General features: G+C 50.5%; 1 protein-coding gene across 2 annotated transcripts in view; it reads right to left on the bottom strand.

Moving 5' to 3' along the window:
• Positions 1-6080: 6080 nt before the first annotated feature.
• Positions 6081-24308, bottom strand: part of Map3k4 (mitogen-activated protein kinase kinase kinase 4) — an 88743-nt gene continuing 70515 nt past the window's right edge. The window contains exons 16-27 of one of the 2 annotated variants that reach the window (XM_052169371.1): positions 23209-23305; positions 22338-22496; positions 19692-19792; positions 19109-19183; positions 17728-17919; positions 16697-16767; positions 15595-15711; positions 14658-14817; positions 12104-12226; positions 11594-11700; positions 7772-7951; positions 6081-6596 (exon numbers count right to left, since the gene is read on the bottom strand). In XM_052169371.1, the coding sequence (XP_052025331.1) occupies positions 6576-6596; positions 7772-7951; positions 11594-11700; positions 12104-12226; positions 14658-14817; positions 15595-15711; positions 16697-16767; positions 17728-17919; positions 19109-19183; positions 19692-19792; positions 22338-22496; positions 23209-23305 (1403 nt within the window). In that variant the 3' untranslated portion in view covers positions 6081-6575. The remainder of the gene's footprint in view (positions 6597-7771; positions 7952-11593; positions 11701-12103; positions 12227-14657; positions 14818-15594; positions 15712-16696; positions 16768-17727; positions 17920-19108; positions 19184-19691; positions 19793-22337; positions 22497-23208; positions 23306-24308) is intronic. The other variant, XM_052169372.1, reaches the window with a different exon arrangement.

The following is a 24308-nucleotide window of genomic DNA, read 5'->3' as shown; positions in this document are numbered from 1 at the left end:
GAGTTCCCACAAGGTGCTGAGCCGGGTACATCTGCCCTGCCACGAGGTCCAGAGATGCAGAGAGGAAAAACTGGACACTACTCTTCAGGGGACCCTGGGCTGTAGAGGCCCTGTAGGCCTCCCCTGCATCCTAAAGTCACTTTAGTGGGGACCTGAACTAGCACAGCTGGCCCTTCCTGAACTCTGCAGCTTGGTCACATGAGCATTCAGGCCACCCAGCCTACTGACCTCTGTGGATTCATGTGCCCATCTGTAAAATGGGAATGGCGTTGACCCTTTGGGTTGCTGCAAGGGCATGTAGAGGCTTACCTTGAGAAGGTAGGATCATTAAATCAGGTGAAAGAACGGAAGGTGGCTTCTGAGCTGTGACTTCTCAAAGCACTTAGCAAGAACCAGACAGAGATACAAAGCTCACATCTCTTTGGTTTCCACCTGGACTTTGGTAGCAGGACAGAGTCATTTTAGGAAGATTGACTGACTGGGTAGTAGTGTTCTGAATGGCCGGCCTTAGGACACAAAAGGGAGCAGGGAGTTTGAGGGGGACCCCGGTAGGTAGCCCTGGCCTCAGCCACTCGACCACCACACTGGCATGACCTGGCTCTGTTCCTAGCCTCTTCCCTTGGGATGCAGAGTGGGGGATTTGCAGCGTCCTTTGAAACAATCTTGGCATGGTGGTCACAGGGAGAACCGAAGCTCACTGAGAGCTCGTCAGAAAGTCATTTTCTTCCCATGTGATAACACAGGCCTGGAATACATCTTGACTCCTTAACTTCTAACTTGAGGAGGTAACGGGATGTTCAGAACATGACAACATCTGCATCTTTCTTTATGTTCACTGGGGTCTGAGCGATTGATCACAACATAAATTCCAGTGGTAACTGTTCAGCCCAAACCGGTAGCAGGCAGCTAAGAGTGGTGTGGCCGGTACCAGGAAGAACAGGATGGAGTGGGCTTGATACAGGCTTCTGTGCTTGTCCATCAAGACGACAGCAATGGATAGAGCTGGAACCACTGGGTTCTTTGGAATAGATAAGGCACCACCAAAGCACTATGCATGTCACCAACACCTCCAGCCTGTGTCAAGTTGACACACAAAACCAGCCAGTACAATTGACCCCTTGTCAACTTGACACAAACACATCACTATGAAGCCTCAACCCTTACTTTCTTAGTCAACCCCCAAGATCTAAATAACTTTAAAAATCCCATAGTCTTTACATATTAAAAGTTGGATCCCTTTAAAATATCCAATTATTTTTTAAAATTCAAAGTCTTTTAAAAAGTCAAAGTCTCTTAACTGTGGGCTCCACTAAAATGCCTTCTTCCTTCAAGAGGGAAAAATATCAGGGCACAGTCACAATCAAAAGCAAAATCAAACTCCAACCGTCCAATGTCTGGGATCCACTCACAATCTTCTAGGCTTCTCCAAGGGTTTGGGTCACTTGCACCGGACATGATAAGAGGGGCTTGAGGGAAACACTGGATTATTGCTGGGTCCCAGACACCCAATGTTACTCATGACAATGGTTACCAACCAGCAAAGGGTCTCTTTCATGATATCCGACTGTTCAAAATTAGTATTTTGGTCGAGAACACAACACATAAAAATGCCACCTAAATAGTGTGAGTCTTTAGGCAATCGGCAGGGGTGGGGGTGGGGGGGGGGCTGAGAGAGTCTCGGGTGGTCCTCCGAATGCTGACTACAGAAAGGACACACGCTTAGAGACATAACCACAGACTGCCCATCATCTGAGCATTCCCCTTCCTAAAGCATCACGGGAAGGGCCTGAAGCAGGGTTAAGCTGAAGTAATGGAGCTCTTGTGGTACAATGCCACGCTGTTCTGCAGCGGAGGACAACTGGGGATCCCCTTCCTGCTGCTGCCTGGTCCCGGTCAGTACTGACGCTGTGCACGGACTAAAGGCGCGCATCTGCTGCCTGCTTTTGTCTTTCCAGTGTCTTACAGCGGCTCCTAGACCTGCGTGAGGAAAGGTTTTCACCCGCCGTGGCTTACACGAATCGGAGTTTTAAGATAGTCACACCCCACAAGCCACTGTAGACGGTTTAACATGCAGGGGGTGAGGGGTGTGGATCCCGTGAGGGCCCTTAAGTGGTAATTCCTTTAGACTTCCAAAAATGATTGTAGGCAGGTATTTATCACACCCCCCAGGTCACCCGGCAGTGCCAGTGGCGTTTGAGGTACCGTTCTACCCAAGGCCTAGCAGTGAGACAAGCTACGGGACACAATCCAGTGGCTTAGCTAGGCTCTCGAGGCAAATACAAAGAAAGGCGAGGCCGGCTGAGACTCTGCTGGAGAGAAACCAGGGGCTCAGGAAGGATAGGATCCCAATGCCCAGGCTGGCGCAGCCTCCTGCAGACACAAGTGTGGCCGGCTGGGGCGGGAAGGAGAAAGCTCAGATGGACAGGGATGATCTTTAAGAGGAGGAAACGCGTGGTGGGGGAGGGGAGAGAAGAGGAGGATGAACAGGACTTACAGATCATTTTGTCACAGCATTCTGGGAGGTCAAAACCAAGGGTGACATGGTGTGGGGATGCAGCGGTGCCTGCGCTTAGACGGCCAGATGCACTTGCAAAGTGCATTATCAGACCAGGAGGCCCGAGGTTCACATCACACAGGGCACAAGGACAGAAGATGTGGTGACTGTAACAAGCCCTCTTGTTCCTCACTGGGCACAAAGGGTGGAGCAGAAATAAGATAAATGTGTCCAGAAAACAGCAGGCAGAGGCACTGCCACCAAGAGACATGAGTTCATCGCGTGTTGCAAGAACCAGTTCCTGCAAGGTGTCCTCTGACCCTCACACACTTGCTGTGGTGCGTGTACAGGTGCCTCGCGTGTCCACACAGCTACCCTCTTGCCACACTGCAGGGCTGAGAAGCTGCCACGAAGACCACGTGACCCACACACCAACCATTAGCCACTCTGCCTCTGCAGATGGCCCCTTCTAGGCAGAGCCTGGGGAGTGTGGTGGCAAACAGCCTTGGTGTTTGTGCTACGGCCGGTTTTCTTACTGAGAAGTTGCCTTTAGACATAGGCTGGATTGGAAAGCTACTAACCAAAGGAGTTAGGTGGGTGGACTATACTTTTACTCAGCATTTTGTCCTCAGCGTCTTCTATCCTTACAATTTTCTTAACGACAGGTAAATTAAACCCAAAACATATGGAAGGAAAGCAACCTTAAAGATCAGTTCAGAAGTACAAATAGAAATCAGAAAAATAAGAGAAAATATTAGTGAAATCAGAAGCTGATAAGATGGACAGACCTTTATCTAATAAAGAAAGAGAGAAGACAGACGTGTAAACTCAGGACTGTGAACAGACAGCAGCTGTCCAGACACCGAGTGTGGCGGGCAGCGAGCAAACCGCCATCTCCCAGGGAGCCTCATGACTTAGTGAGGCTGAGCAGAGACCCCAGACCTGCAGCAAGTCCTGAGTAACTTCCAAACCACCCTCCGCAGATGCTCAGCCCCGAGGATGTGTGAGGTCGTTCTACCCAGGACCCAAAAGATGAACACGAACTTGGGCCATCTCTGAGGACACATGTCCTCAGAGGGGATGTCCAGTACACGGTAGGAAGGCTACACTGCCCTGACAGGGAGACAAAACCCCAGAGCAAATCCCTCAGCACATCCCGAGGGAGAAGTCCTCTGACTGGTGTAAATGAACGCAGTGGTGTACAGGGGGGACTCACACAGCTGCCAATGAGATTTTACCCCAGAAGGAGGGAAACTGTCCTTGTTCCTGGGCCACAAGTCTCGATATATGGATGGACTCTACAAAAGCAGTGACTACAACTTTTAAATGAATTCAGCAGGGCCTCAGGATACAAGATTGAAACAAACAAACAAACAAACAAAGAAACAAACAAAATCACTGTATCCACCGTGTCCACCTACAATGAATGGCTGAATGTGAATTAAGATGTTATTTCCGCTCACAGCACCGTGAAGAGATCCAGAGAGGGCAAAGAAGTCTCTTCAGCAGAGAGAAAATCTGAACCCATGAAAATTGTTTTATACAAAAATTAAAGAGCAAGAGGCCTGTTTTAAAAGCTGACGTGAACTGTTGGGTCAGCCCATGGTTTCTTAGACATACCACCACAAGAGCAAGCCAGCAAGAACAAGATGGCCAATGGGCTTCTAAAAAAAAAAAAAGCGCTTTTAGTTCTCAGAGACGTGGCAAAGTAAATAAAATACCAGAGAAGCCAGAAACTAAGGAACGACATCTTCACACTACAGATTAGGTGAAGGAGAAAATTGGCAAAGTATCAAATAGGCCTCCCCCACAAGGAAGATAGTAGTGGGGCCAGCAAGACGGCTCAGCGGGTGAAGGAGTCTGCCACAACACCTCAGCACCAGAGTACAATGCCTCGGAGACACATGGTGGCAGGACAATCGACTCCAGCAACTCATCCTCTCTTGACCACATGCGTGTTGCAACATACCTAGGCACTGATGCACACGTGTGCATACACACACAGGTAATACATGGATATCCATCCATCCATCCATCATCCATCATCCATCCAAGCAGACAAGACATATATGAAAGGCCATCGGGCACCGTGATTAAACTTCTCCATCAGACAAACAGGAATCAGAGCTGCAAGGAAGTTGGCTGCACTATCACTAGAATGCCTACTGTCAGAGTGTGACAGCTCCTCACAGCGCTGGAAGAACACGCACGACATGACAGTCACCTCGGAAAAGGCTCAGAGTTTCTGAGAACACAGGCTGACACACACGGCCCAGCAGAACCTAACTCCTAACAGACATGAAAACATCCACACAGACGGTTGTGTGTTCAAAGCAAATATGCCACCAGGGGGCAGTCTAGCGCCCACCAACAAGTCCAGGGACAAACAACATTGGCACTTGAGCATACAGCAAGGGGATTTGGCAGTAAGAATAAAGCTGTGCTGGCTAGCGCTCTGCCATGACAGCCTCAGAAGCCGATGAGTGTGAGCGATCAGAGAGCCGCCATACTGCAAGATCCGAACTTCTAGGAAGGCCCGCAGTGAGCAACTCCCAGGCAGGAACTGCACGAGGGCAGTGTGGACAAGTGAGACAAATTCCCCTGTGGGCAACAGGAGTAGGAAGGTTCTAGAATTAGTGTGCAATAGCTCTACCACTCTACAGCTCCAATAGAAGGCCCGTGTGAACCCCTTTACGTAATGCAAATTAACTTAAAAGACTATATAAAGAAAAAAACATTTTAAAAAGAGTCCTAACATCTTCGTGAATCCTAATCTGTATTCTCTGGGCAGAAGAGAATACTTGACAATGACCTGGCTAGGGCTGGCTGCTGTGTGCCAGGAGCAAGTTTGGGAATGAGGCCAAGCATTGAACAACAACATAAACAACAACAACAACAACAACAACAACAAAGAGAAACACCATCAGCAACCACACCCGGCTACTTCAGAGTCCTACCAGCTGGGTCGGGTTACACTCTGAAAAGAAGGTCGCTTGTCAAGAGATCACAGGGCACCGCTGCCCTTCCATACGCCCACCAGCAAGCAGAGCCCCAGCCTCGTTGTAGGCAGCGGCAGATCATAGGCATGGCCGCCATCTATCATTAGTGCGCCCTGATCTACGCCACCCCCCCCACCCCCAGTCGAGCTGGCCCTGGATCAGGTGCCCAATCTTACACACTGCCAATATGCTGTCATCCATGAACGCCCTGGGCCACACCCGTAACTATCCTGGAAGCAGAGCCCACAGGCCCCAGACTGGACGCACCCAGCTCTGGGTCGCAAGGGGCCAAGCTCGTGCTGTTTCCTTTTTTTTTTTTTTTTTGGTTTTTTTTTTTTTTTTTTTTTTTTTTTTTTTTTTGAGACAAGGTTTCTCTGTGTAGCCCTGGCTGTCCTGGAACTCACTCTGTAGACCAGGCTGGCCTGGAACTCAGAAATCCACCTGCCTCTGCCTCCCAAGTGCTGGGATTACACGCGTGCGCCACCACCGCCCGGCTCGGCCGTGCTGTTTCTACTGAGCAGGATCAAGCGCAGGGGCCACTGCCCGCTCTTAAGCCGCGAGCCAGTAACAGACGCTGCTGACTCCGCTTTCCTAAAATAAACCATTTATTGAAAAAGAGCCTTTTCTTCGACTTCACTCGCGAGCCTCTGCGTAACAAACCTGCAGCTTTCCAACATGGGGGCTCCGCAGTAGGAGCCGACAGACAAACAGACAGGAGGCGGGAATAAGGCCCTGGACACCCGCGAACACTACGTTTCCTTCTGAACCCAGAAGCTCAAACACACTGTGCTGATGTCCCGGTCACACGGGGAGCGGAGGAGACAGAGGGGGTGGTCCGTGTACAGTAGTAATGGCACTTAACATGCGGCTTCCTTAACCTTGTCAGCACTGTCCCTGGGGGTGGGGGGGTCCTGTGCCACAGCAGACAACAGGAGCAGCAGAAGGGAGGTGCGTCACCCGTGGAGTCTTCAGTCCTGGAAGGTTAAGAAGGCCGCCTGCGCTGCAGTCTTTATGTAAATATTACATACAGTAGTGATCACGGGATTCTGTCCACACACTACTAGGCCACGGACTGGGTAGCTTCATTCTTCATCTGTGCAAACCTGGGAGGAAGCAAGAGAAAGCTGAGTCCCTGCTGGTGCAGGCACGTTCGTGTGTGTGTGTGTGTGTGTGTGTGTGTGTATGTGTGTCTGCCTGTGTGCATATGCCTGGCCTCTGGCCCACAGAGCCCCGCCACGTGAGGGAAGACTCGGACACAGACCCACTGCCTGTCTGCCCTCAGGGAAGGCCTTCTGAGCTGAACGTAGGACGGCTCCTTCAGGACAACATATGTTCCTTCGTCACCTCTCCCCAGCGTCTCCTGTGGCCAGCCCACACACAGCCCATGTTCCACCCGCCCACCCTGTGTCAGGGACTCCTTCCTGTGCAGGGCCTTAGCTGCGTATCAGTGTGTTCCCGTGCCCCTCCCAACCCTGCCCTAGCAACACTTGTGTGCCTGCTCTACTACAGCCCACAGTACTGTGGTCATGCCCTGACTGCCAGCCCTAATCAACACCCACCTACAGTCCCAAGCAAGTGTCTCAAACAAACCTTGAAATGAACATACCAAAGAGATGGCCAAGGCCTAGACGGCCTTGACCTGATGCCCTCTGGCGGTGGATGCAACCTTCATAGGATCAAGGAGCCAGGAGGTGGGGCCACGCCAGACCTCCAACCTGCTCCTCAGCCAGGGCGGGTCCAAGTCCTCAGCACAGCTGAGGGCCACCCTCAGCCTGCATGCACCATCCCGGAAGTGCTATCTCAGCAGGGCCGCTGGCCCTGTGGTTTAGGAATGGAGACCCCTCCGCTGCTCCCACATCTTTTCTAGCCTTATCTTCTACTGTCCGCTTTCCCGTGCTCCCTCAGACCTCACGCATACCTCGAGGGGCTGCCCCTCTGCCTGGCCACACCCTCTTAGACTGAATTCCAAAAAAGCACTGCCTGGAGCTAACACAGGGCACTAAATCCCCGTCACCGCTGCTCACGACACAGTGACAAGTCCAAGATGGCCACACAGTCCCGAGGGCAAGACCTATGCTCATCTCCCGTCAACAGCTCATGTGGAAGGGCCTCAGTGAGCGAGCACTTTACTAACTGAAAACACATCTCTGATGCACTAAGACGTTTGGTTTCTGTCCTTTTAGACGTAAGTATTCTATATTAAGTTTCCAGACGTCTTATGCCTGATGCAAAGCTGAACTTAAGTGTTTAACCCTGAGGTCTCGGCAACTGGGCAAACCTTGACAAAAGCGTGGTCGAGGAGCTGGCTGGCGGTCCACCGTATCTTCGGGTCACTTTCCAGGCAGTGCGAGAGAAAGTCCTTTCCCTCGGGGCTTAGCCTTTCCGGGACGGGCGGCTTGTGCCCCATCCCCACCTTGTACATGATCTGAAAGTTGTGTTCATACTCATGCCAAGGCCGCTGCGGAGAGAGGGACAACAGGACGATAAAACAGAACAGGCCTCGGCCTCACACGGCCACAGTGACAAAGCTCCAGTCCCCATCTAGGTATCCCAAGAAGACATCTGTCAGGGGAAGCACACCCTTGCTGGCAGGAACAGACAGGAAACACATGAGGCTCAGAGTGCACACAGTGTCTGTCGGAGTTTCAGTCAACAACCCCTGACCCCACTCCCCCACACACGCTGGTGTCCTGTGCTCCAGCAAGACTGCATGTCTGAGCCAGGCAGGCAGCTGTAGTCTGCACTGCGCTGGGGTATATACGCCTTTAGTTCCGTGCCTCCTGGAGGCTGCTGCCACATAAACGGAGAGATGCTCAAACTCAACGGTTCTTGACCACGCTGTGGAATGAGATTCGGGGAGAAGGAACTAGGTCTACATGCACCCCAATTTACATGCGACTCTTTAGTTACTGCCAACATGTACTCTGCAGCCCACCTTTCTTCGAGCCTGACTGGAATTACGCAGGCGCCATGGCCACCCTCCCATTCCACGTTAAGGGGAGAGGGCGCGTTCACCTTCTCTGAGCTCTATATACCCTCTCTGCAGCTGCGAGTGAGGCTGAGAATGAGCGCACTGTCTCCTAGCAACACTTGGCTCCCAGTCATTGTGCTACATAAATACCAGACAGCAGCTACACACACACACACACACACACACACACACCTGTGTAGACTATCAAGTGTATATCGCACATTGTGTAATCACTCATCGGAAGGACTGTCACCAGAAGCAAGGTTTCCGTGGTCTAGGGAAGTCTGTTTAAGTTTTATCGGACGGAAAGCAGTTCCCCAGAATTTCTGTCTGAAGCATGACTATTTTCTCTCACCTCTCTTCCAGTGAATATCATAAATCTTATGTTATTCCTGTACTAAGGAAACATTTAGTTTCCTATTTAAATGCGCTCGTCTGGAGATGAGGATGATCATCTGTTCTTTTTAACAGTCAGGCTTCCTTTTTCAGCGCAGTTTACAGCGACAGAAACCCTGACTGGAAAGCGGTGGGTCCCCATGCACCCTCAGTGTCCTGTCTCCCCACTCTCCTATTAGCTATCACGAATTACAACTGATGAATCCATCAGTGTCTGCCCTGAGCACATGCCATCAGGGTTCCCTTTCTGTCACATGCATTCTGTGGGTTTAGACACCAGAGCGAAGGGAATCCATTATCCGCAGTGGTTTGAATGTGAACTGTCCCATGGGCAGTGTGTGAACACCTGATCCCCAGCAGGTGGCGCTGTTTGGGAAGGTTGTGGACTCTTCAGGAGGTGGGGCAAGGACTACTGGGTAGGTCTTGAGGTTTTATAGCTTGGGTCCACTTCCTGTCCCCTCGCCTTCATAACTGCTGGCATGATGTCACTAGCTGCCTCACACGGACTATCTGCCATGCCTCAAAGTCAGGACGGACTTTACACTATGAGTCCTAATGGACGCTTTCTCTCTTCAGCTGTACTTTGAAGGCAGCTGGGTACCACAGTGAGAAAGTCGCCGAGTCCGTAAGGAAGAGTTTCGTCATCCCAAGATTCCCTTTCCACTGTTTAGTCCTTTCCTTCCTACCCTTGCAACCATGACCTTTTGTCGATTCTGAAATAGGGCCTTGCCATGTAGCCCAGGCTGGCCCCATGACCCACCCACCTCAGCCTCCCAAGTGCTGTGGTTCCAGAGGTGTGTGCCCGCAGTCCGGCCTCCTGCAGTCTGAGGGACTCTCAGGAAGGCCCGTGTGGGGAACGTCGTGCACCTCTCACCTCTGACCCTCCCACCTCTCAGTGTCTGACGCCTGTCTCTTCACACCAGAGAGCAACATCCCTGTATGGATGTGTGGCCCAGTTTGTTAATCCAGGTGGCCCGGCCAGCTGACGGCCAGGGAGGTGTGGTCTGCTGATCCTTGTAGCTCCTGAAGGGCTCCTGACTGCTTCAGGTTTGGGCATTCCTGCACAAGGCTGCTGTGAGCTCATGTGCTGTGGACTCCGTCTTTCCTTCCGCACCTGCACAGGCCCTGCATCCCTCCAGCTCCCCCATCTCCCTAGGCTCCCCCAGTTTCCCTCTCCCGGGGCCCTCTCTGGTTCCCTACACACAGCCACTCCCACATATAGAAATATGTGTATATTAAAATTAAGGAGCTGGGATTTGCATATGAGAAAGAACGAGTGCTGTTTATCATCCAGTTAGTGTTTTCCAGGTCCTCCCACTTTCCTGCAAACCTCATGGTTTCATTTTTGTGTATGGCTGAGCAGTATTTTATGCTTCCCTTATCCTACCTATCCATTAGTGGTCCCTTAGGCTGATTCCGCTTGTGGATACTGTGAATAAAACAGAACGGAGGCCGAGTCTCTCGGCCGAGACATGCGGTCCTTTCAGGAAGTTCTCGGCCCAGCATAGCCGAGTCTGTGATGGTCGCGCTTCCTGAGAAGCCGCCACACGGATCTCCAGGGTGGCTCTGCAGGTCCACGGTCCCAAGACAGAGAAATGTGGCTTGTCTTTCTTTACACCCTTATCCATATTTGCTACCCTTGTTTTTCTTGACAGCCATTCTGGCCAGCCAGAGGGAGTCTCGGAGTAGCTTTAACTTGCATTGCCTTGTTGGCTAAGGCTGTTGAATGCTCATTCAAATATTTCTCCTTCTGAGAACTCTGTTCAGCTCCTTGCCTCTTTTGTGGGTTGTCCTGTCTGTTGTTTAGCTGGTCTTTGTATTATTCTTGTATTGATGCTGTCAGATGGGTGGACTGTTGTCCGATTCTACACGCTACCTCTTAACTTGGTTAGCTATTTCTCTGCAGTGCACATTCCCCTGTGTGTGTGTGTGTGTGTGTGTGTGTGTGTGTTTATCACGTTCAGACACATGATAAAGTGCACAGAGATCAGGTGTCAGCCCTCTTCGTTTCCCACTTCCTTCTCTGTCAGGGTTTCTCATGAGCCTGGGACCCAGCACTGTGACCCCGCAGGCTGGCTCTGAGCCAGCTTCACACAGCCTCCTGTCTCTGCCTTTGTGGATATGTACTTCTGTTATCAGTTTTGTTTTGTTTTGTTTTGATTTTTGGTTTTTATAAAGGCATGCTTGGAATCCGATGCTAGCAGAAGAGGTGTGTTTCCAACTGGCCATCTCCCTAGAACCTGCACTGGGCACTCTGATCTCACGAGGCCCCATCTGTTAACTGTCAGCCTTATTTCTGGAACAACTGGAGTCCTGACCAGAAAGTCCTAAATAGTCCTCAACTTTGTCAAACTCTCAGCGTTGCAGAATTTACACTATTCCATGAAGAAATCTGATCCGTCTGGAGCTGTCCAGAGTGAGGGGTAAAGATCTCCAATACGCTGGCATCAGTAGAATAAACTGTCTTTTCTTCATTTGTTGGCATGGGTAGGTTTATGTTCCTCTGCTTAACCCCAACACTGAAACTTATAACTTCAGTCCTAGGAGCTCCCTGTGGCGTGTACCCCATGGACAGGCGTTTCCCAGTCTATTTCTCTGAACCTTTCTGCATCTTTTCATGAGCTCCACTGACTCTCTGCGCTCAAGTGGGACGGTGTCCACAGCACTTGTGATAAAGCCTCAGTTCTGGGGGTGACCTGAACAGGGTCTTCCTCTGGTGTACAGGGAGCTTACCTTGCCAGTCACCATCTCTATGACGACACACCCCAGACTCCAGATATCGGCCGCACGTCCGTGGCCTTCTCCTTTGGCTCGGGTGATAACTTCAGGGGCCATGTAAGCTTCATAGTCAGATATGGGAACAGCAAGGGTTACCAACACACATTAACGACACCAAGCAACAACACACATTAACGACACCAAGCAATACGTTAATCACCCTCGGCAATGCCCTTCACCCAGGTACAAGCAGCGAATGTTGAAAGCTTTCATTTTCAAGTCAACTTGAGGGACAGTTTAGGGACAAAATTTTATTTTAAAGATCAACCCTGAATGTGAAAATTTTTAGTAAATTGTCTTCTCAATGGAAACAGGGAATTTAACCTAACACCAAACAACCTCGTCCAGGAGCTGCCATTAACTGGCGATTTACCCAGCAGCTTCCACCCAGCAGTGCCAATCTCCTTCTGAGAGGGAAGGGGCCTTCCTCCGCTCAGAGCTCAGAGCGGGCTGCACTGCCCTTACCTGCTGTCCCCAGCGTGCTGTTCACCTCTCCGGGCATGGTCTGGGCATTGTTTTTAAGTTTTACTGAGCATCCAAAATCTCCCAGTTTGATTAGTCCGGACGACGTCAGGAAGATGTTGGCACCTAAACAGACACAGGCAGCTGCTGAGCGCGCTGAGACGCAATGTGGGTATCCCGAGGGTCCACATGGTAATCCAGACTCCAAGGCTTCAGTCGCAAACTAAATACAATGAAGTTTTGGGAAACTCCACTTCCATACGCAACCATAGGAAAATGTACAGACCACAAATACAAACTAACACACATCAAAACAGACTTCGCAGAGCAGACACTCTGAACTGGGAGACACAATTCATCGAAAACCCAGACATACTTACAGAGAAGTTTTATAGAAAGTCCTGATGTGTGTGGCAGTGCCTGAGCACTGTGACCATTTGCTACGAGCAGGTTCTAAGGGTGCATAGAAGACAACCCACCCGTAGTTGCACACAGAGGCCACCTCTGGGCTCATTTTAACTGTAACTGAAAACGGTACTGTATATTTTCCATTTCAATGTCCCTACAATCAACACACACCTATCACACTCCTGAGGGGACCTGGGGTCACTGCTCATCTCTTAGGGCAGCCTAGGTTAGGTCATTCAATACACCTTAAAAAGTAACACGGTGTTTGCACTGGATGCTTACGAACTAAGTTCTGACAGTCCATCCTTATTAGCTAGAGCCTCTCAGAGTTGGTCTTACACCGACCACACAGTAGCATTTCAAAACTGTTCTCTATCTGGCCATTCTTAACGACAAAGCATTTGATGAGGACACCAGTGAGCAAAACTGAGTTAGGGCTCAGAGAATCCACCATGGGGATACACAGGCAAAGTGTGGTGTGTGGAGCAGGACAACGGTGGATGGGCAGCTAAGCAAACGCCCAGACTAACGCAGCAAAGCCATGTGGCAGACAGACAGGGCAGCCATCAAGCTGGCACAGGCCGAGGGACCCAACAAAGCAGCAATGAGTTTCAGACCCAGGCCGAAGCAGCTTCCAGTGTCACTGCCTAGAACTGGGTCCAGACTTTGGTCAGGAGGCAGGTCACTCTCGAGTGTCTGGGCTAACCTCAGAGTACAGGACAGGATAGGAGAGCACTCTCAGCCCCTAGGGATGAAAGCACTCTCCAAAGGTCAGGGCCGTGGTGTGACTTGGGCACTGATCTCACTGATCTGTTCTGGTGCAGAAGCACAGCCACTCTCCAGACACAGAAAAGCACAACACACACAGACGTTACCTCCAAAGACACAGCTACATGCTCTGCCTCACAGGCATTTTGGATTCACATAGTTCTTTGTACTTACAACCCACATTTGGACAGGAGTGCACAAAGACCTTGCCACAGGTTGGGAAAGGGAGTTTTGTAGCAGGTGTCCAACAAACACAGTTACACCAAAGCAGGCGGCAGAAGCAGCGCACTTCATTTCCTGGAAACTGACTTCTCTAAAGTGGGCTACACAGGGGACAGCAAGGACGTTTTAATGCAGACACCTTGATTCTGTCATTTCTTGGCACAGGGCCCACTTTAGAAGTGCTTAAAGTGGAAGCACATCCACCTGAAGATGCAACAGGTGTGAAGGCACAGCCACCTGAAGAAGCAACAGGTGTGAAGGCACAGCCACCTGAAGAAGCAACAGGTGTGAAGACACAGTCACCTGAAGAAGCAACAGGTGTGAAGGTACAGCCACCTGAAGAAGCAACAGGTGTGAAGGCACAGTCACCTGAAGAAGCAACAGGTGTGAAGGCACAGCCACCTGAAGAAGCAACAGGTGTGAAGGCACAGTCACCTGAAGAAGCAACAGGTGTGAAGGCACAGCCACCTGAAGAAGCAACAGGCGTGAAGGCACAGTCACCTGAAGAAGCAACAGGTGTGAAGGCACAGCCACCTGAAGAAGCAACAGGTGTGAATTCACAGCCACCTGAAGAAGCAACAGGCGTGAAGGCACAGTCACCTGAAGAAGCAACAGGCGTGAAGGCACAGTCACCTGAAGAAGCAACAGGTATGAAGTCACATCTACCTGAAGAAGCAACAGGTGTGAAGTCACATCCACCTCAAGAAGCAACAGGTGTGAAGTCACATCCATCTGAAGATGCAACAGGTGTGAAGGTATAGCCACCTCAAGAAGCAACAGGTGTGAAGTCACATCCACCTCAAGAAGCAACAGGTGTGAAGGCACATCCACCTCAAGAAGCAACATGTGTGAAAGCATAGCCATCTGAAGAAGCAACAGGTGTGAAGTCATATCCACCTCAAGAAGCAACAGGTGTGAAATCACAGCCACCTGAAGAAGCAACAGGTGTGAAGGCACAGTCACCTCAAGAAGCAACAGGTGTAAAGACACATCCACCTCAAGAAGCAACAGGTATGAAGGCATAGCCACCTGAAGAAGCAACAGGTGTGAAGTCACATCCATCTGAAGAAGCAACAGGTGGCACAGGAGTACCGTGACTGAACCCGCTAGGGGCTGGACGGCAGGAGACTGCCTGTGAGGTCAAGTGGGTAAGCTGTACCTTTGATGTCTCGGTGGACGATGCCGTGCTCATGGAGGACATTGATGGCCACGGTGATCTGCTTGGAGTACAACCTGATGACATGCTCCTGAAGGCCCAGCCTTGACACCTCCTCTAGCGTGCCCTCGTCACAGTACTCCATGAAGATGTACATCTCCTCCTGTGGAAGCAACACCACACCTACGCTTTGACCCCTAGGGCCCACCCAGAGAAATTGGCTTCCTCCTGCTGGGGCGTGGATGCCACCCTGAGTGAGGAGGGAGTGGTACAGCTGTGCCTGACTCTCCTCAGAGGGGCTGCCTGCCTCCTGTCTGGGATGGTGCAGCTTGTTTGGCAAGATCAGTGAGTCTCAGGGTGGCTTGTATCCATTCGGAGACTACCCGCCACCACGCCACCTCAGACAGAAGTGACAGCGTACCTGTGGTGTTATCAAATACCGAAACACATCCCTGTCAATCACAAAGTGACTAAGTGACAACCAAGCCCTGGCAGCTCTGGCTGCTCGCAGCTCGCTGTGTGCATGTGTGAGTGACACACCATGTGTGTGTGGCATGCTGTGTGCGAGTGCAAGCAACACGCCGTGTGTATGTGGCACGCTGCTGTGTGAGAGCTGCCCATTCCCCGGGCCATCGCTCAGCACAGCGTGGGCTCAGCTTTCTTCCTACTCCACGCCGGCCAACTGAAATCAGAGAAGAGTGAACAACTCAGTGGCAGGCAGCAAGTGGCTGCCTCCTGCGATGGGCGTGTGAGAGGTCTGCCTGCTGGCCTGGCCCGCAGAGCTGGGGACACGGGGCTCACTACTACAGTGTGCCACTTAATTTCAGGAAAAGAGCCTGTTTCAGAGAGAAGGCAGTCGCTGTGCTCTGCGGTGGGAAGGCCTGGGCTGCGGGCAGGGCTGCTAGGCGCCCGCTGACTGACCGCTCCAACGGCTGCTTACCCTGTGAAGCTCCACGCCGAAGTACCGGACCAGGTTGGGGTGCTTGATGCCTTCAAATATCTTCAACTCGTCCGCAGTTTCCTTGATAGTCTTGTGGTCGTTGGGCTGAAATCGAATCTGGAAAAGGACAATTGTGATGACTACAGACACTGTCTGTGTAGCTCGTGAAGCTGCCTCCTGTCGTGTCAGTCCGCAGGCCCTGGGGTGGCGCGTCTACAGCTTTCCTTGACTTCACTTTCTCTTACAGCTGGTCTTCCAGTTAGAGGACGACATGGAGGGATCTGAGTGACTCCGCCCGACAGGCCCACGGTTACTCCTGGACTCTACGGGTCAGTGGCTGTGCAGCTTCTGTGCCTGCCTTCCTGTATTCCTCTGAGTAAAGGCCTCCAGATCAACCTGAACTGCTAAACCATGGCTACAGGCACTCGCGGCCTAAAGAGTAACTCTCCAGTTAACAAAATGTGAGGTGGTGAACCTGCTTGGGTCAATCACGTCACAGTGTCCACATACTCAACACATTTTATAAGCCATAATATGTAACTATATTGTCAATCAAAAATTTATATTTTGTCATTTAAAATTTGTGAAAGTTAAAACAAGGGGTGATACAGGTGATAATGTATTTGATAAAAGTTAAAACCACTTCTCAGCTTGGCATGGTCACTGACACCGACACCCCCACTTCCATCACCCTCAGTCCCCTCACACCTGAGAGGCCTCTGGTAGCCATTCCTCAGCATTCCCACTCTTGCCCTCCTCACTTCTGAATCTCCCTGAATCTCCTCACATGTGCCCACAGGCTAGGAATGGCGGCCTTCCTCACTTTCCCCAGCTGCCTCCACAGGCGTGGCCCCCCCCTGCTTTGCCCTGGGATCCCCAGATCTTGCTCTCCTGAAGCCTTTATAGTGTCATCAGCCTTCCACTAAGGTACCTCAGAGCAGCTGCAGCGGCCAACTGTCAAAACTTGTCAAATTTTATCCGACTGTCAAATGCTCAAACACAGGACCCAGGAAGTCAGGGTCCTGGGCCAGCTCTATGCACAAGGGCCACAGACATGGAGGCCGTCCTGAACCTAAGCCAAGGCCCTGAGAAGCAGACCTACCTCCTTCATGGCCATCAGCTCCCCTGTGTCCACGCTGATGCATGTGTACACTTTTCCATACTGCCCTTCTCCTGTGAACAACACAGATGGGTCACTCTTCCAGTCACTACAGACAGCGGTCAGTGCGGCCTACAGTAACTAACTCTGGAATATTCGTACAGAGCTACCATTAGGCTCCCTCTAGTTGGCTACTTAACTCTTAGTGTTCCCTGATATCCAAAGTTTTGGGCAGTTGTATCAATGCGCATGTCTTATCTGTAAGTGTCACGGTGACAGAAATGTGCTTTAGGAAACCCCAAAGAGCTATGAAGTAAGCAATGTGCTGTTTCCGAATATTTCTAAGCCCTTGTTCCCCTCAAGGGGTCCGGGCTGGGGCTGGGGCAGAATGGAGTGGCCAACAGCATACCTGGACTCTCTCTGGCCACACTGCTACAGGACCTCGAGCATGAGGGGAATCGTCCAACACTGCATCTGGGACACTAAACCAAGGTACTGAAGGACATCAACAGCTATAGTTACAATGCCTTACAGAGCATCTGACTGTGCTAAGATAGCACCAGGAGTCTCTAGTTTCCCAGGGTTTGCAAAGTTCTGCCAACTATACTTGCCGCTCAAACGTAATGCTTGAGAGATAAACGTATTTAAGTGCGTGAAGAGTCTGGGATATATTACTCTACCACTAGTTATTTTATTAAGAGTAATTTCACCTAGAAACCAATTAACTACAAAATATGGGGAAGGGGGAGGAGACTCTCCTATCTTGATTTATATCTAGTCTCTTCTCAAATAATATTCTTGTGGGGATAAAAGAACATGGATGAAGAGGGCCAAAGTTCAGTAGTTCTCAAATGGAAACTTCTGGAATTACTGAGTAAAACAGATCAAAGTATTAAGCTATCTAAAAGCCTTTTCTCAATTTTCATTTCTTATTGTAAACGTGTAAACACGTTTTAGAAATGGAACACCAAAAAAGATTCACGTGACAAACACTAGGGTGTTATTTCTGGCGCAATGACCCCTGGTGTCCTCACCGATTTTGTTTCCTCTTTGCCACTTAAACGTCACCTTCCTCAGTCCAACGTGCATGACGTTATCATAGGACTTAGGGGTGTCGCACACTTGACCGATGATGTTCTTCCTCCTCATCTCCCGATACCTCCTCTCTTCCAACAGGCGGACTGACTTCTGGATGGCTTCTATGGGCCCCTGCTTAGAGGCCGAGTCTGCAGAGAGACGAGAAGTCATCAGTCGCAGGATGTAGGCAAGTTTGTACACGGAGAAAACAGCAACACGTGATCTCTACCCTCCTTCCTCATATGATGTAATTCCCTTCTCCTTAGCCAGGGCATGGCGTTTCATGGTGTGTGTGTGTGTGTGTGTGTGTGACATTTACCACAGCCTCTGCTGATAGACACTACGACTGGCCACAGTCATATTCACCAGTCATTAATGGGTCACATACAACCCATGACATAGCTACCTGAGAGCTTCAGCTCTCTCTAGGGGGCAAACGGACCTTCCAAGATCTGGATGGCTGCAAGGGTAGTTCAAAAAGTGACATTCCCAAAAATTTGTGTTTTAATTAGCTTATTTTCCTATCTATCAATTGTTTTTGCAAATCCTAGAAAGGAAATATAGTTGTTTTTGTTTTAACCCAAATATATGATACACCTGATTTGCCTGGATAAGTTTTTTACAGGCCCCAGTGTCAAAATGTCTGTGAAAAGATGTCTTAATTATAAACTAACGAGCCTTTCTCCAGAGGTCTTGGACTTTAATATGCCACTGGGAATTGTGGCTTTTTTGAGAGGAGACATAGTCCTTGTGGTTCCCAATTGTGCCTAACCATCAGGTATTTGTTTTCAGAAGCAGGGCAGACTCAGGGCCACCACTGTGTCCAGGGTAACCACGATTATAGGTGGACTAATGCAGACTGGTTCCCAGTTTCTGAACCCAGGTCCAAAAGTCTCTCCCTCATACACACGGATCTGCACAGGGCCAGCCAACCACTGCACCAAAGCTGTGTCTTGCTGCGACCCAGCTCTGAAACCCATGTTAACCTAATGCTTCCACCTGCCTGAATCACTGGATGAATCTCTAACCCCGCCCCCATTTCCTCCTCAATCCAGCTGACAGGACAAACTCCCTCCCAGAAGCCAAAGTTCTTCCTCCAATTTCTTAGCATGAAGAAGACTGCTTACATTCACAAGTACTGACAACATCGAGGGAGTATGCCAACTACGGAAGGCTGGACACCCAAAGGCCCTTGGAATACATTGCATGGAACTGATGTGCAGAAAGGCCATGGCGGGTACGATGACGTCAGAGGTACCAATGAGGTCCCCCGTGCTGACGTGTATGACCTAATGGCTCGAAGCCCGATGACTGTCCCGTGCAGCTCCTCCCTCATACCTTTGGTCTGGCTGATGAGTGTGCGAAGTTCCCAGCTTCTCCGCGCTGACCCGTCACTTCGAGGATACGCTGGCTCTGCAGGAAGCGGTTTTCATACAAATTAAGGCTTATGAAAAACTACACCCCATGGAGGTGGAGACCGGCAACATCGCTGCCGATCTGCTCTTACTGCTGACTCTGCTGAGGCCCGTGTCTCTAGTCACGTCTAGAAAATGGCACCTAGTAAGTAGACTGGTCCGGGACTTGAACCTTCCATACGTAATGGACAAGAGAACTGCACAAGGACAGCATTCTGGGAACCCTATTTCAGGGGCACTTTTGGGGGACTGTCGCCATATTACAACAATCATAGTAACAGTTCTGTATTTCTAAAGTAAGAGTGCTTAGCAATTAAAATATCAAAAGTGATGCTTTGTACAACACAAGGAAGATTTAGGGTACACCAGGCCACACTGAGCGGCTGAGGTGAGCAGGCCCCTAAAGCTGGTGGCTCCCCAGTCTTGTTGACTCAGTGACATCAGGGCTGGGGACTACGATGAACAGCAATGCTGTGGCCGACGCGTGGCGCCAGCATGACTCTCACCGTCTCGCTCTTCCGTGGGGCTTGAGTGCCGACTCAGAGACCTGAACTGCAGTTCTGCAGCTATGGAGGCCAAGCGGTCGTTTTCAGGGACGCTGGAACCCCTGTTTTAACATTAACAAAATAAAGCAAACCCGGCTGAGCTAGCAGGTAAATGCAGCATAAACTGAAAGCTCTGTGAGGTTCTTCTAGGATCCCGATTCTCCACAGGACAGTACTGTCAGGGGCGTCTGCAAGTGGCATCTAGTGGGCAGAGGACAGGCGGGCAAGTCCCGCAAAATCTATCACCCAAACAAACAGGGCTACCACTGACATAGGGCCTCTCCTGGGGACTGACGGGAAGCCCCGTCGTTTGTTCATTCTACATTAACAACAGAAACAGGAATAAAGCCAGTCTCCTTAAATGGTGGTGCATGAAAAGCCCCACGGTCTAAGCCTAGCATGAATAAGGGGTTATTAAACAAATTATCGCAATGCTTGGGTTGCCAACAAGTTATATTTAAATATTTAATTATGACAAGAGTGCTAAAATCATTGCATGGTTCCAAAGATCGCAAATCTCTAGCAGCAAGAAAGGAATACCTGACAGTTTCTCAAGCAGTAGCCAAGCAACTGGAGAGCAAGAGACTTAGCACGTTAGAGACAGTTAGCTGCAATGCTACAGTGAGGTGAACTGTGCAGTAAGGACAAGAACGAGAGCTCACAGGGTAAAGCTGTGATTACACAGGAAGTGCTAGGTTACAGTTCATGTACCCGAAGACCACATGAAAACGGGTTTGCTGTTTAAGATGCTGCTGGTGTGTGTGTGTTTTGCCTGTGCGCAGGCCTGGGGCAGTGTGGTTACTGCGCCACTGCCCCCAGCCTGGGCTAGTCTGTGTACACCTGATGCTGGCACCACATCTGCTGCCTGTGGCCCCTTGGAACAGCTCTGGTGGCACTTTAGGGCAAGGCCACTAACAGAAGGGCGGGCCCGCAGTCCACTCCTAAGCAGGGCCGTATCTGGGAGGCTACAGGGGTCACTTGGTGTCTCTACCTTCTTGCTTCCTGAAGGTTATAGCAGTCAATTTTTGACGGAGTGGTGTATTTGTGAAGGGCTGTAAGGGTCTACAGTGAATCACAAAGGTGTCGAGTCTGTGGGATAACAAGCATCTTGAAACTGGGCTGGAAACCTACAGGAAGTTCGTGAGCTCAAAGCTGGCTCTGGCCAGCCCTGGAAAAATGTGTTTTCAAGTGAATACTGGTGATAAAATTTCAGCCCAGGAGAGAGCTATTTCCAAGATCAATAAAATAAAATTATAATACCACTGATCACTGTGGGCAGGAGGCACACTGCGGGCAGGAGGGGCACCATGGGCTGACAGCACTGTCACAGCACGGGGTTCCCTCTCAGACCCATACTGCAGTATGACTGGGTTCCCAGGCATACGCAGCAGGCCTGAGCAGGAATGCACCGGCCTGGCAGGCGTCTCCTGCAGGCAGGGGTCTTGGACTCTGCAGATCTTTGTGAGACTTCGCTTTTTCTATCCATGTTCATGAACATGTTATCTCAAAAGCAAACTTTGTTCCTTTCTACTAAAAAAAAATATATATATATATATATATATAATAAAACCCCTCAAAACTATGTAGCTACTAAAGCCACTGGAGGTCAAGTGGATCTGATTTAGGACCGAGACCCACACAAGGCTACATAGAGAAGATCAGAAGCCATTGGTGGACAGCGTAAGATGGGGCAGGCGAAGTCGGAGGGAAAGACTGCCTGCATGTGACGTGTCCTGCGCCAGTTCCCCAGCCTTGCTGAGGAGCACCGTGTGCCATACGGATGCAGCAGCTGGGAAGATGGCCCCCGAGGCAGCCAGCATCCTCCGCCGCCTCCCTTGGTTCTGTGCACACACTAAAGAAAAGTCTCGGTGGCTCCCCATGGCGAGAGGGAAGAAGTGTGGTTATATGCCATGGAATTCTCCAGTACCAAAACAAGCAGGAAATGGGAGCTTTAGGATTTATTTTATTTTGCTGTTAATGGATTAAGCTTAAACATTTAAAAATTTAAGGTTATGGATATTTATGACTGAAACATAGGAAAATTAATCATTTTAATGAGTAGCAATACTAGAACTGTTTGCAGAAATTTTAGACTAGTGTTAAGGATTGGCGTCAGTGTGACGTCATCTCAGTTGTCTGAGTTGCAAGGCCGCCTGTCTGCCCTGCTTTCATACTGCTTCCTCCTGGGTCCTGGATTTGGCTAAGTCTCCCGGACACCACTCCTTCTGGATGTTTCCCCACAACTGCCCTTCCTTACTGCATGACAGGAACACTGGTGGGGCCCCTTCTGCTCATACGCTGGCTGAGATTAAGAAAGAACGGCTTTGCTCCAACCTGGGAAAGGCCGCTAGGCCCGGCCCCGAGCCCCCGTGTGCACCCCGGGATCTTTCCTTGGGTGCAGTAAGGCAGAGCCGGGCAGAGCCAGGGGTCAGTTAGCTCACGCTGGCTGCCTGCTGCCAGGGTCTGGAGGCTCTTGACAACCCACAGGGGACCCTGAGCACCACTCCCAGAGCTGTCACCCTGTGACACATCCCGACACTGAGCACCCCGCCGAAGGGCATGAGGGACAACGGGATGGGAGACACACTGCTGGTGTATTGGGACTACCTGGTATCAGGGGCAGTGTTGACAGGTTTGGCCGGCGCAGAGTCACCACCACCTGGGCCAGGGCGGCCAGCAGCAGAGGTGGCGGTGGCAGCAGCGGCGACAGCAGCAGCAGCAACAGAGTTGCCATGGTTCCGAGCGTCGGAAGGCACGCTCCGGGTGCTAAGGCAAGAAGAAAGGCTTCAGGAACACAGGTAAGAAAGGGGGGTACTGGCATGTAAGACATGGGTAGGAAATGAAAAAAAAATCTTTAAAATATAAAATGCACATTGCTACTTGAGAGTTCTGGTCTATGTGTATGGGGGAAAAAAACTAGTGTCAAAAAGGCCCTGACCTAGAAAACTCTACCACAGGAGATCAGCCTGCCAAAGGCACTGAAGTGGGGAATGAGGATACCCACTCCCACAGCCACAGAAATGCCAGTTCTAGAGCATCAGTGTGAACACGGGTGTGTTTCTGGATTGCCAACTTAATCACAACTATACACGCTCACCGGAGTCTATAGTGGACTGGTCATTCCAAGTTTCTCCACTCTTAAAGAGACGCTCAGAGCTGCTGTACATGTTCACTACATTTTGCACGCTTAAATTTGTTTTCCTAAGGTTGTCTTTCCAAGAAAGAAAAAGAAAGAACGACTCCAAAGTCAGAAAGCACTCAGCAGCTGGGGTTATGAAGAAGCAGGAGGCTAAGCCGTCTTAAAGAGGCAGGTCTGTAATGCAGCTGAGGCACTGCGCCGTGTGTCCTCGGGATAACACAGAGAAGAGCTCTAGGCAGGATGTGGCATTAGAAGGACAGACACCGCACCCCCGAGCAAGCAGAGGAGGAGCATGCAGACGGAGAGGCCGCGAGGCCGCGACACGCGAGCAGCAGATACCTGAATCCCTCTGGAGCTGGGATGATGAGGTGAGGGTTAGGAGGGTCACTGTGGCATCGGGGCACCTTCACGGGGCGGGGGCTGTTCCGGTGGATAGCTGCGGAGAATGGCAACAAAGCAAACGCGTTAAGAGTGGGCACGGGAAAACTGCCTCGCCAGGTCTTCGTGAAAATGAAATGGCGACCGACTTCAACAGTGACCAGGACAAATTCACTCAGAGTGAAAAAATATCCAGGTACTGCCAAACACGTCCCCTTCGTCAACGTCAGGAAAGTTATGTTACACGTTCAGACTGTCCTGCACGGAAACCATGCCTCTGTAAACCCCAGTGTGAATAAGTGCATAACATCTGCTCAACAAATGACTGGCATCCACCTGGCCCGAGGGAACCTGAGGCCCTTTGGGTGGCGGCTTCCTAGATGTGAAGAAGATTCTGCACACAGATGCTTGTGCAGGTTCTGGGGTGGGGACCTCGACACATGCTACCAGGCTCTACTAGATGCCAGGGCACAGCGATGGGACACACTGGCTGCTCCCTGGCCTCTCCCCTGGGGTGGATTCCTCCTCTTCACCCTTCAAATAGGGTAATACGGGACTGACGTAGACACAGTTCAAGACAGAACTAAAATATGAAAACTGTATGACATTCAAAATTAAATGGTATTATTGACAAACTTCATGGTGATGGGACTGACGCCCAGCACGCTAAGAATGTACTCTACTTGTGTGCTATGTTCCAGTGCCAAACTCAGATGAAACTCAAAGGAAATGTTTAAAAAAAACAGTGATTTCCTCCTACAAAATGGACATGATTCTACCTCTCCAGTTGGGCAGGGGCAGAAACCAAGATGCCTGGCCTCTGCCTGTTCTTTGTTTTGTTTTTTTGAGACAGGGTCTCTCTGTGTAGCCCTGGCTGTCCTGAAACTCACTCTATAGACCAGGCTGGCCTCGAACTCAGAAATCTGCCTGCCTCTGCCTCCCAGAGTGCTGGGATTACAGGGGTGCGCCACCACCACCTGGCCGTGTTAGCAGTTTTAGTCTACATACAGTTTGCCCTAAAGGGAAACCTTATGTCAGGGCCATTCTGTCTTAGGAGCATG

Source organism: Apodemus sylvaticus, chromosome 23 (genome assembly GCF_947179515.1).
Source record: "Apodemus sylvaticus chromosome 23, mApoSyl1.1, whole genome shotgun sequence".
NCBI classification, from domain to species: Eukaryota; Metazoa; Chordata; class Mammalia; order Rodentia; family Muridae; genus Apodemus; species Apodemus sylvaticus.
The sequence above is the reverse complement of the archived record's forward strand: the minus strand, read 5'-3'. Positions and strand labels throughout refer to the sequence as shown.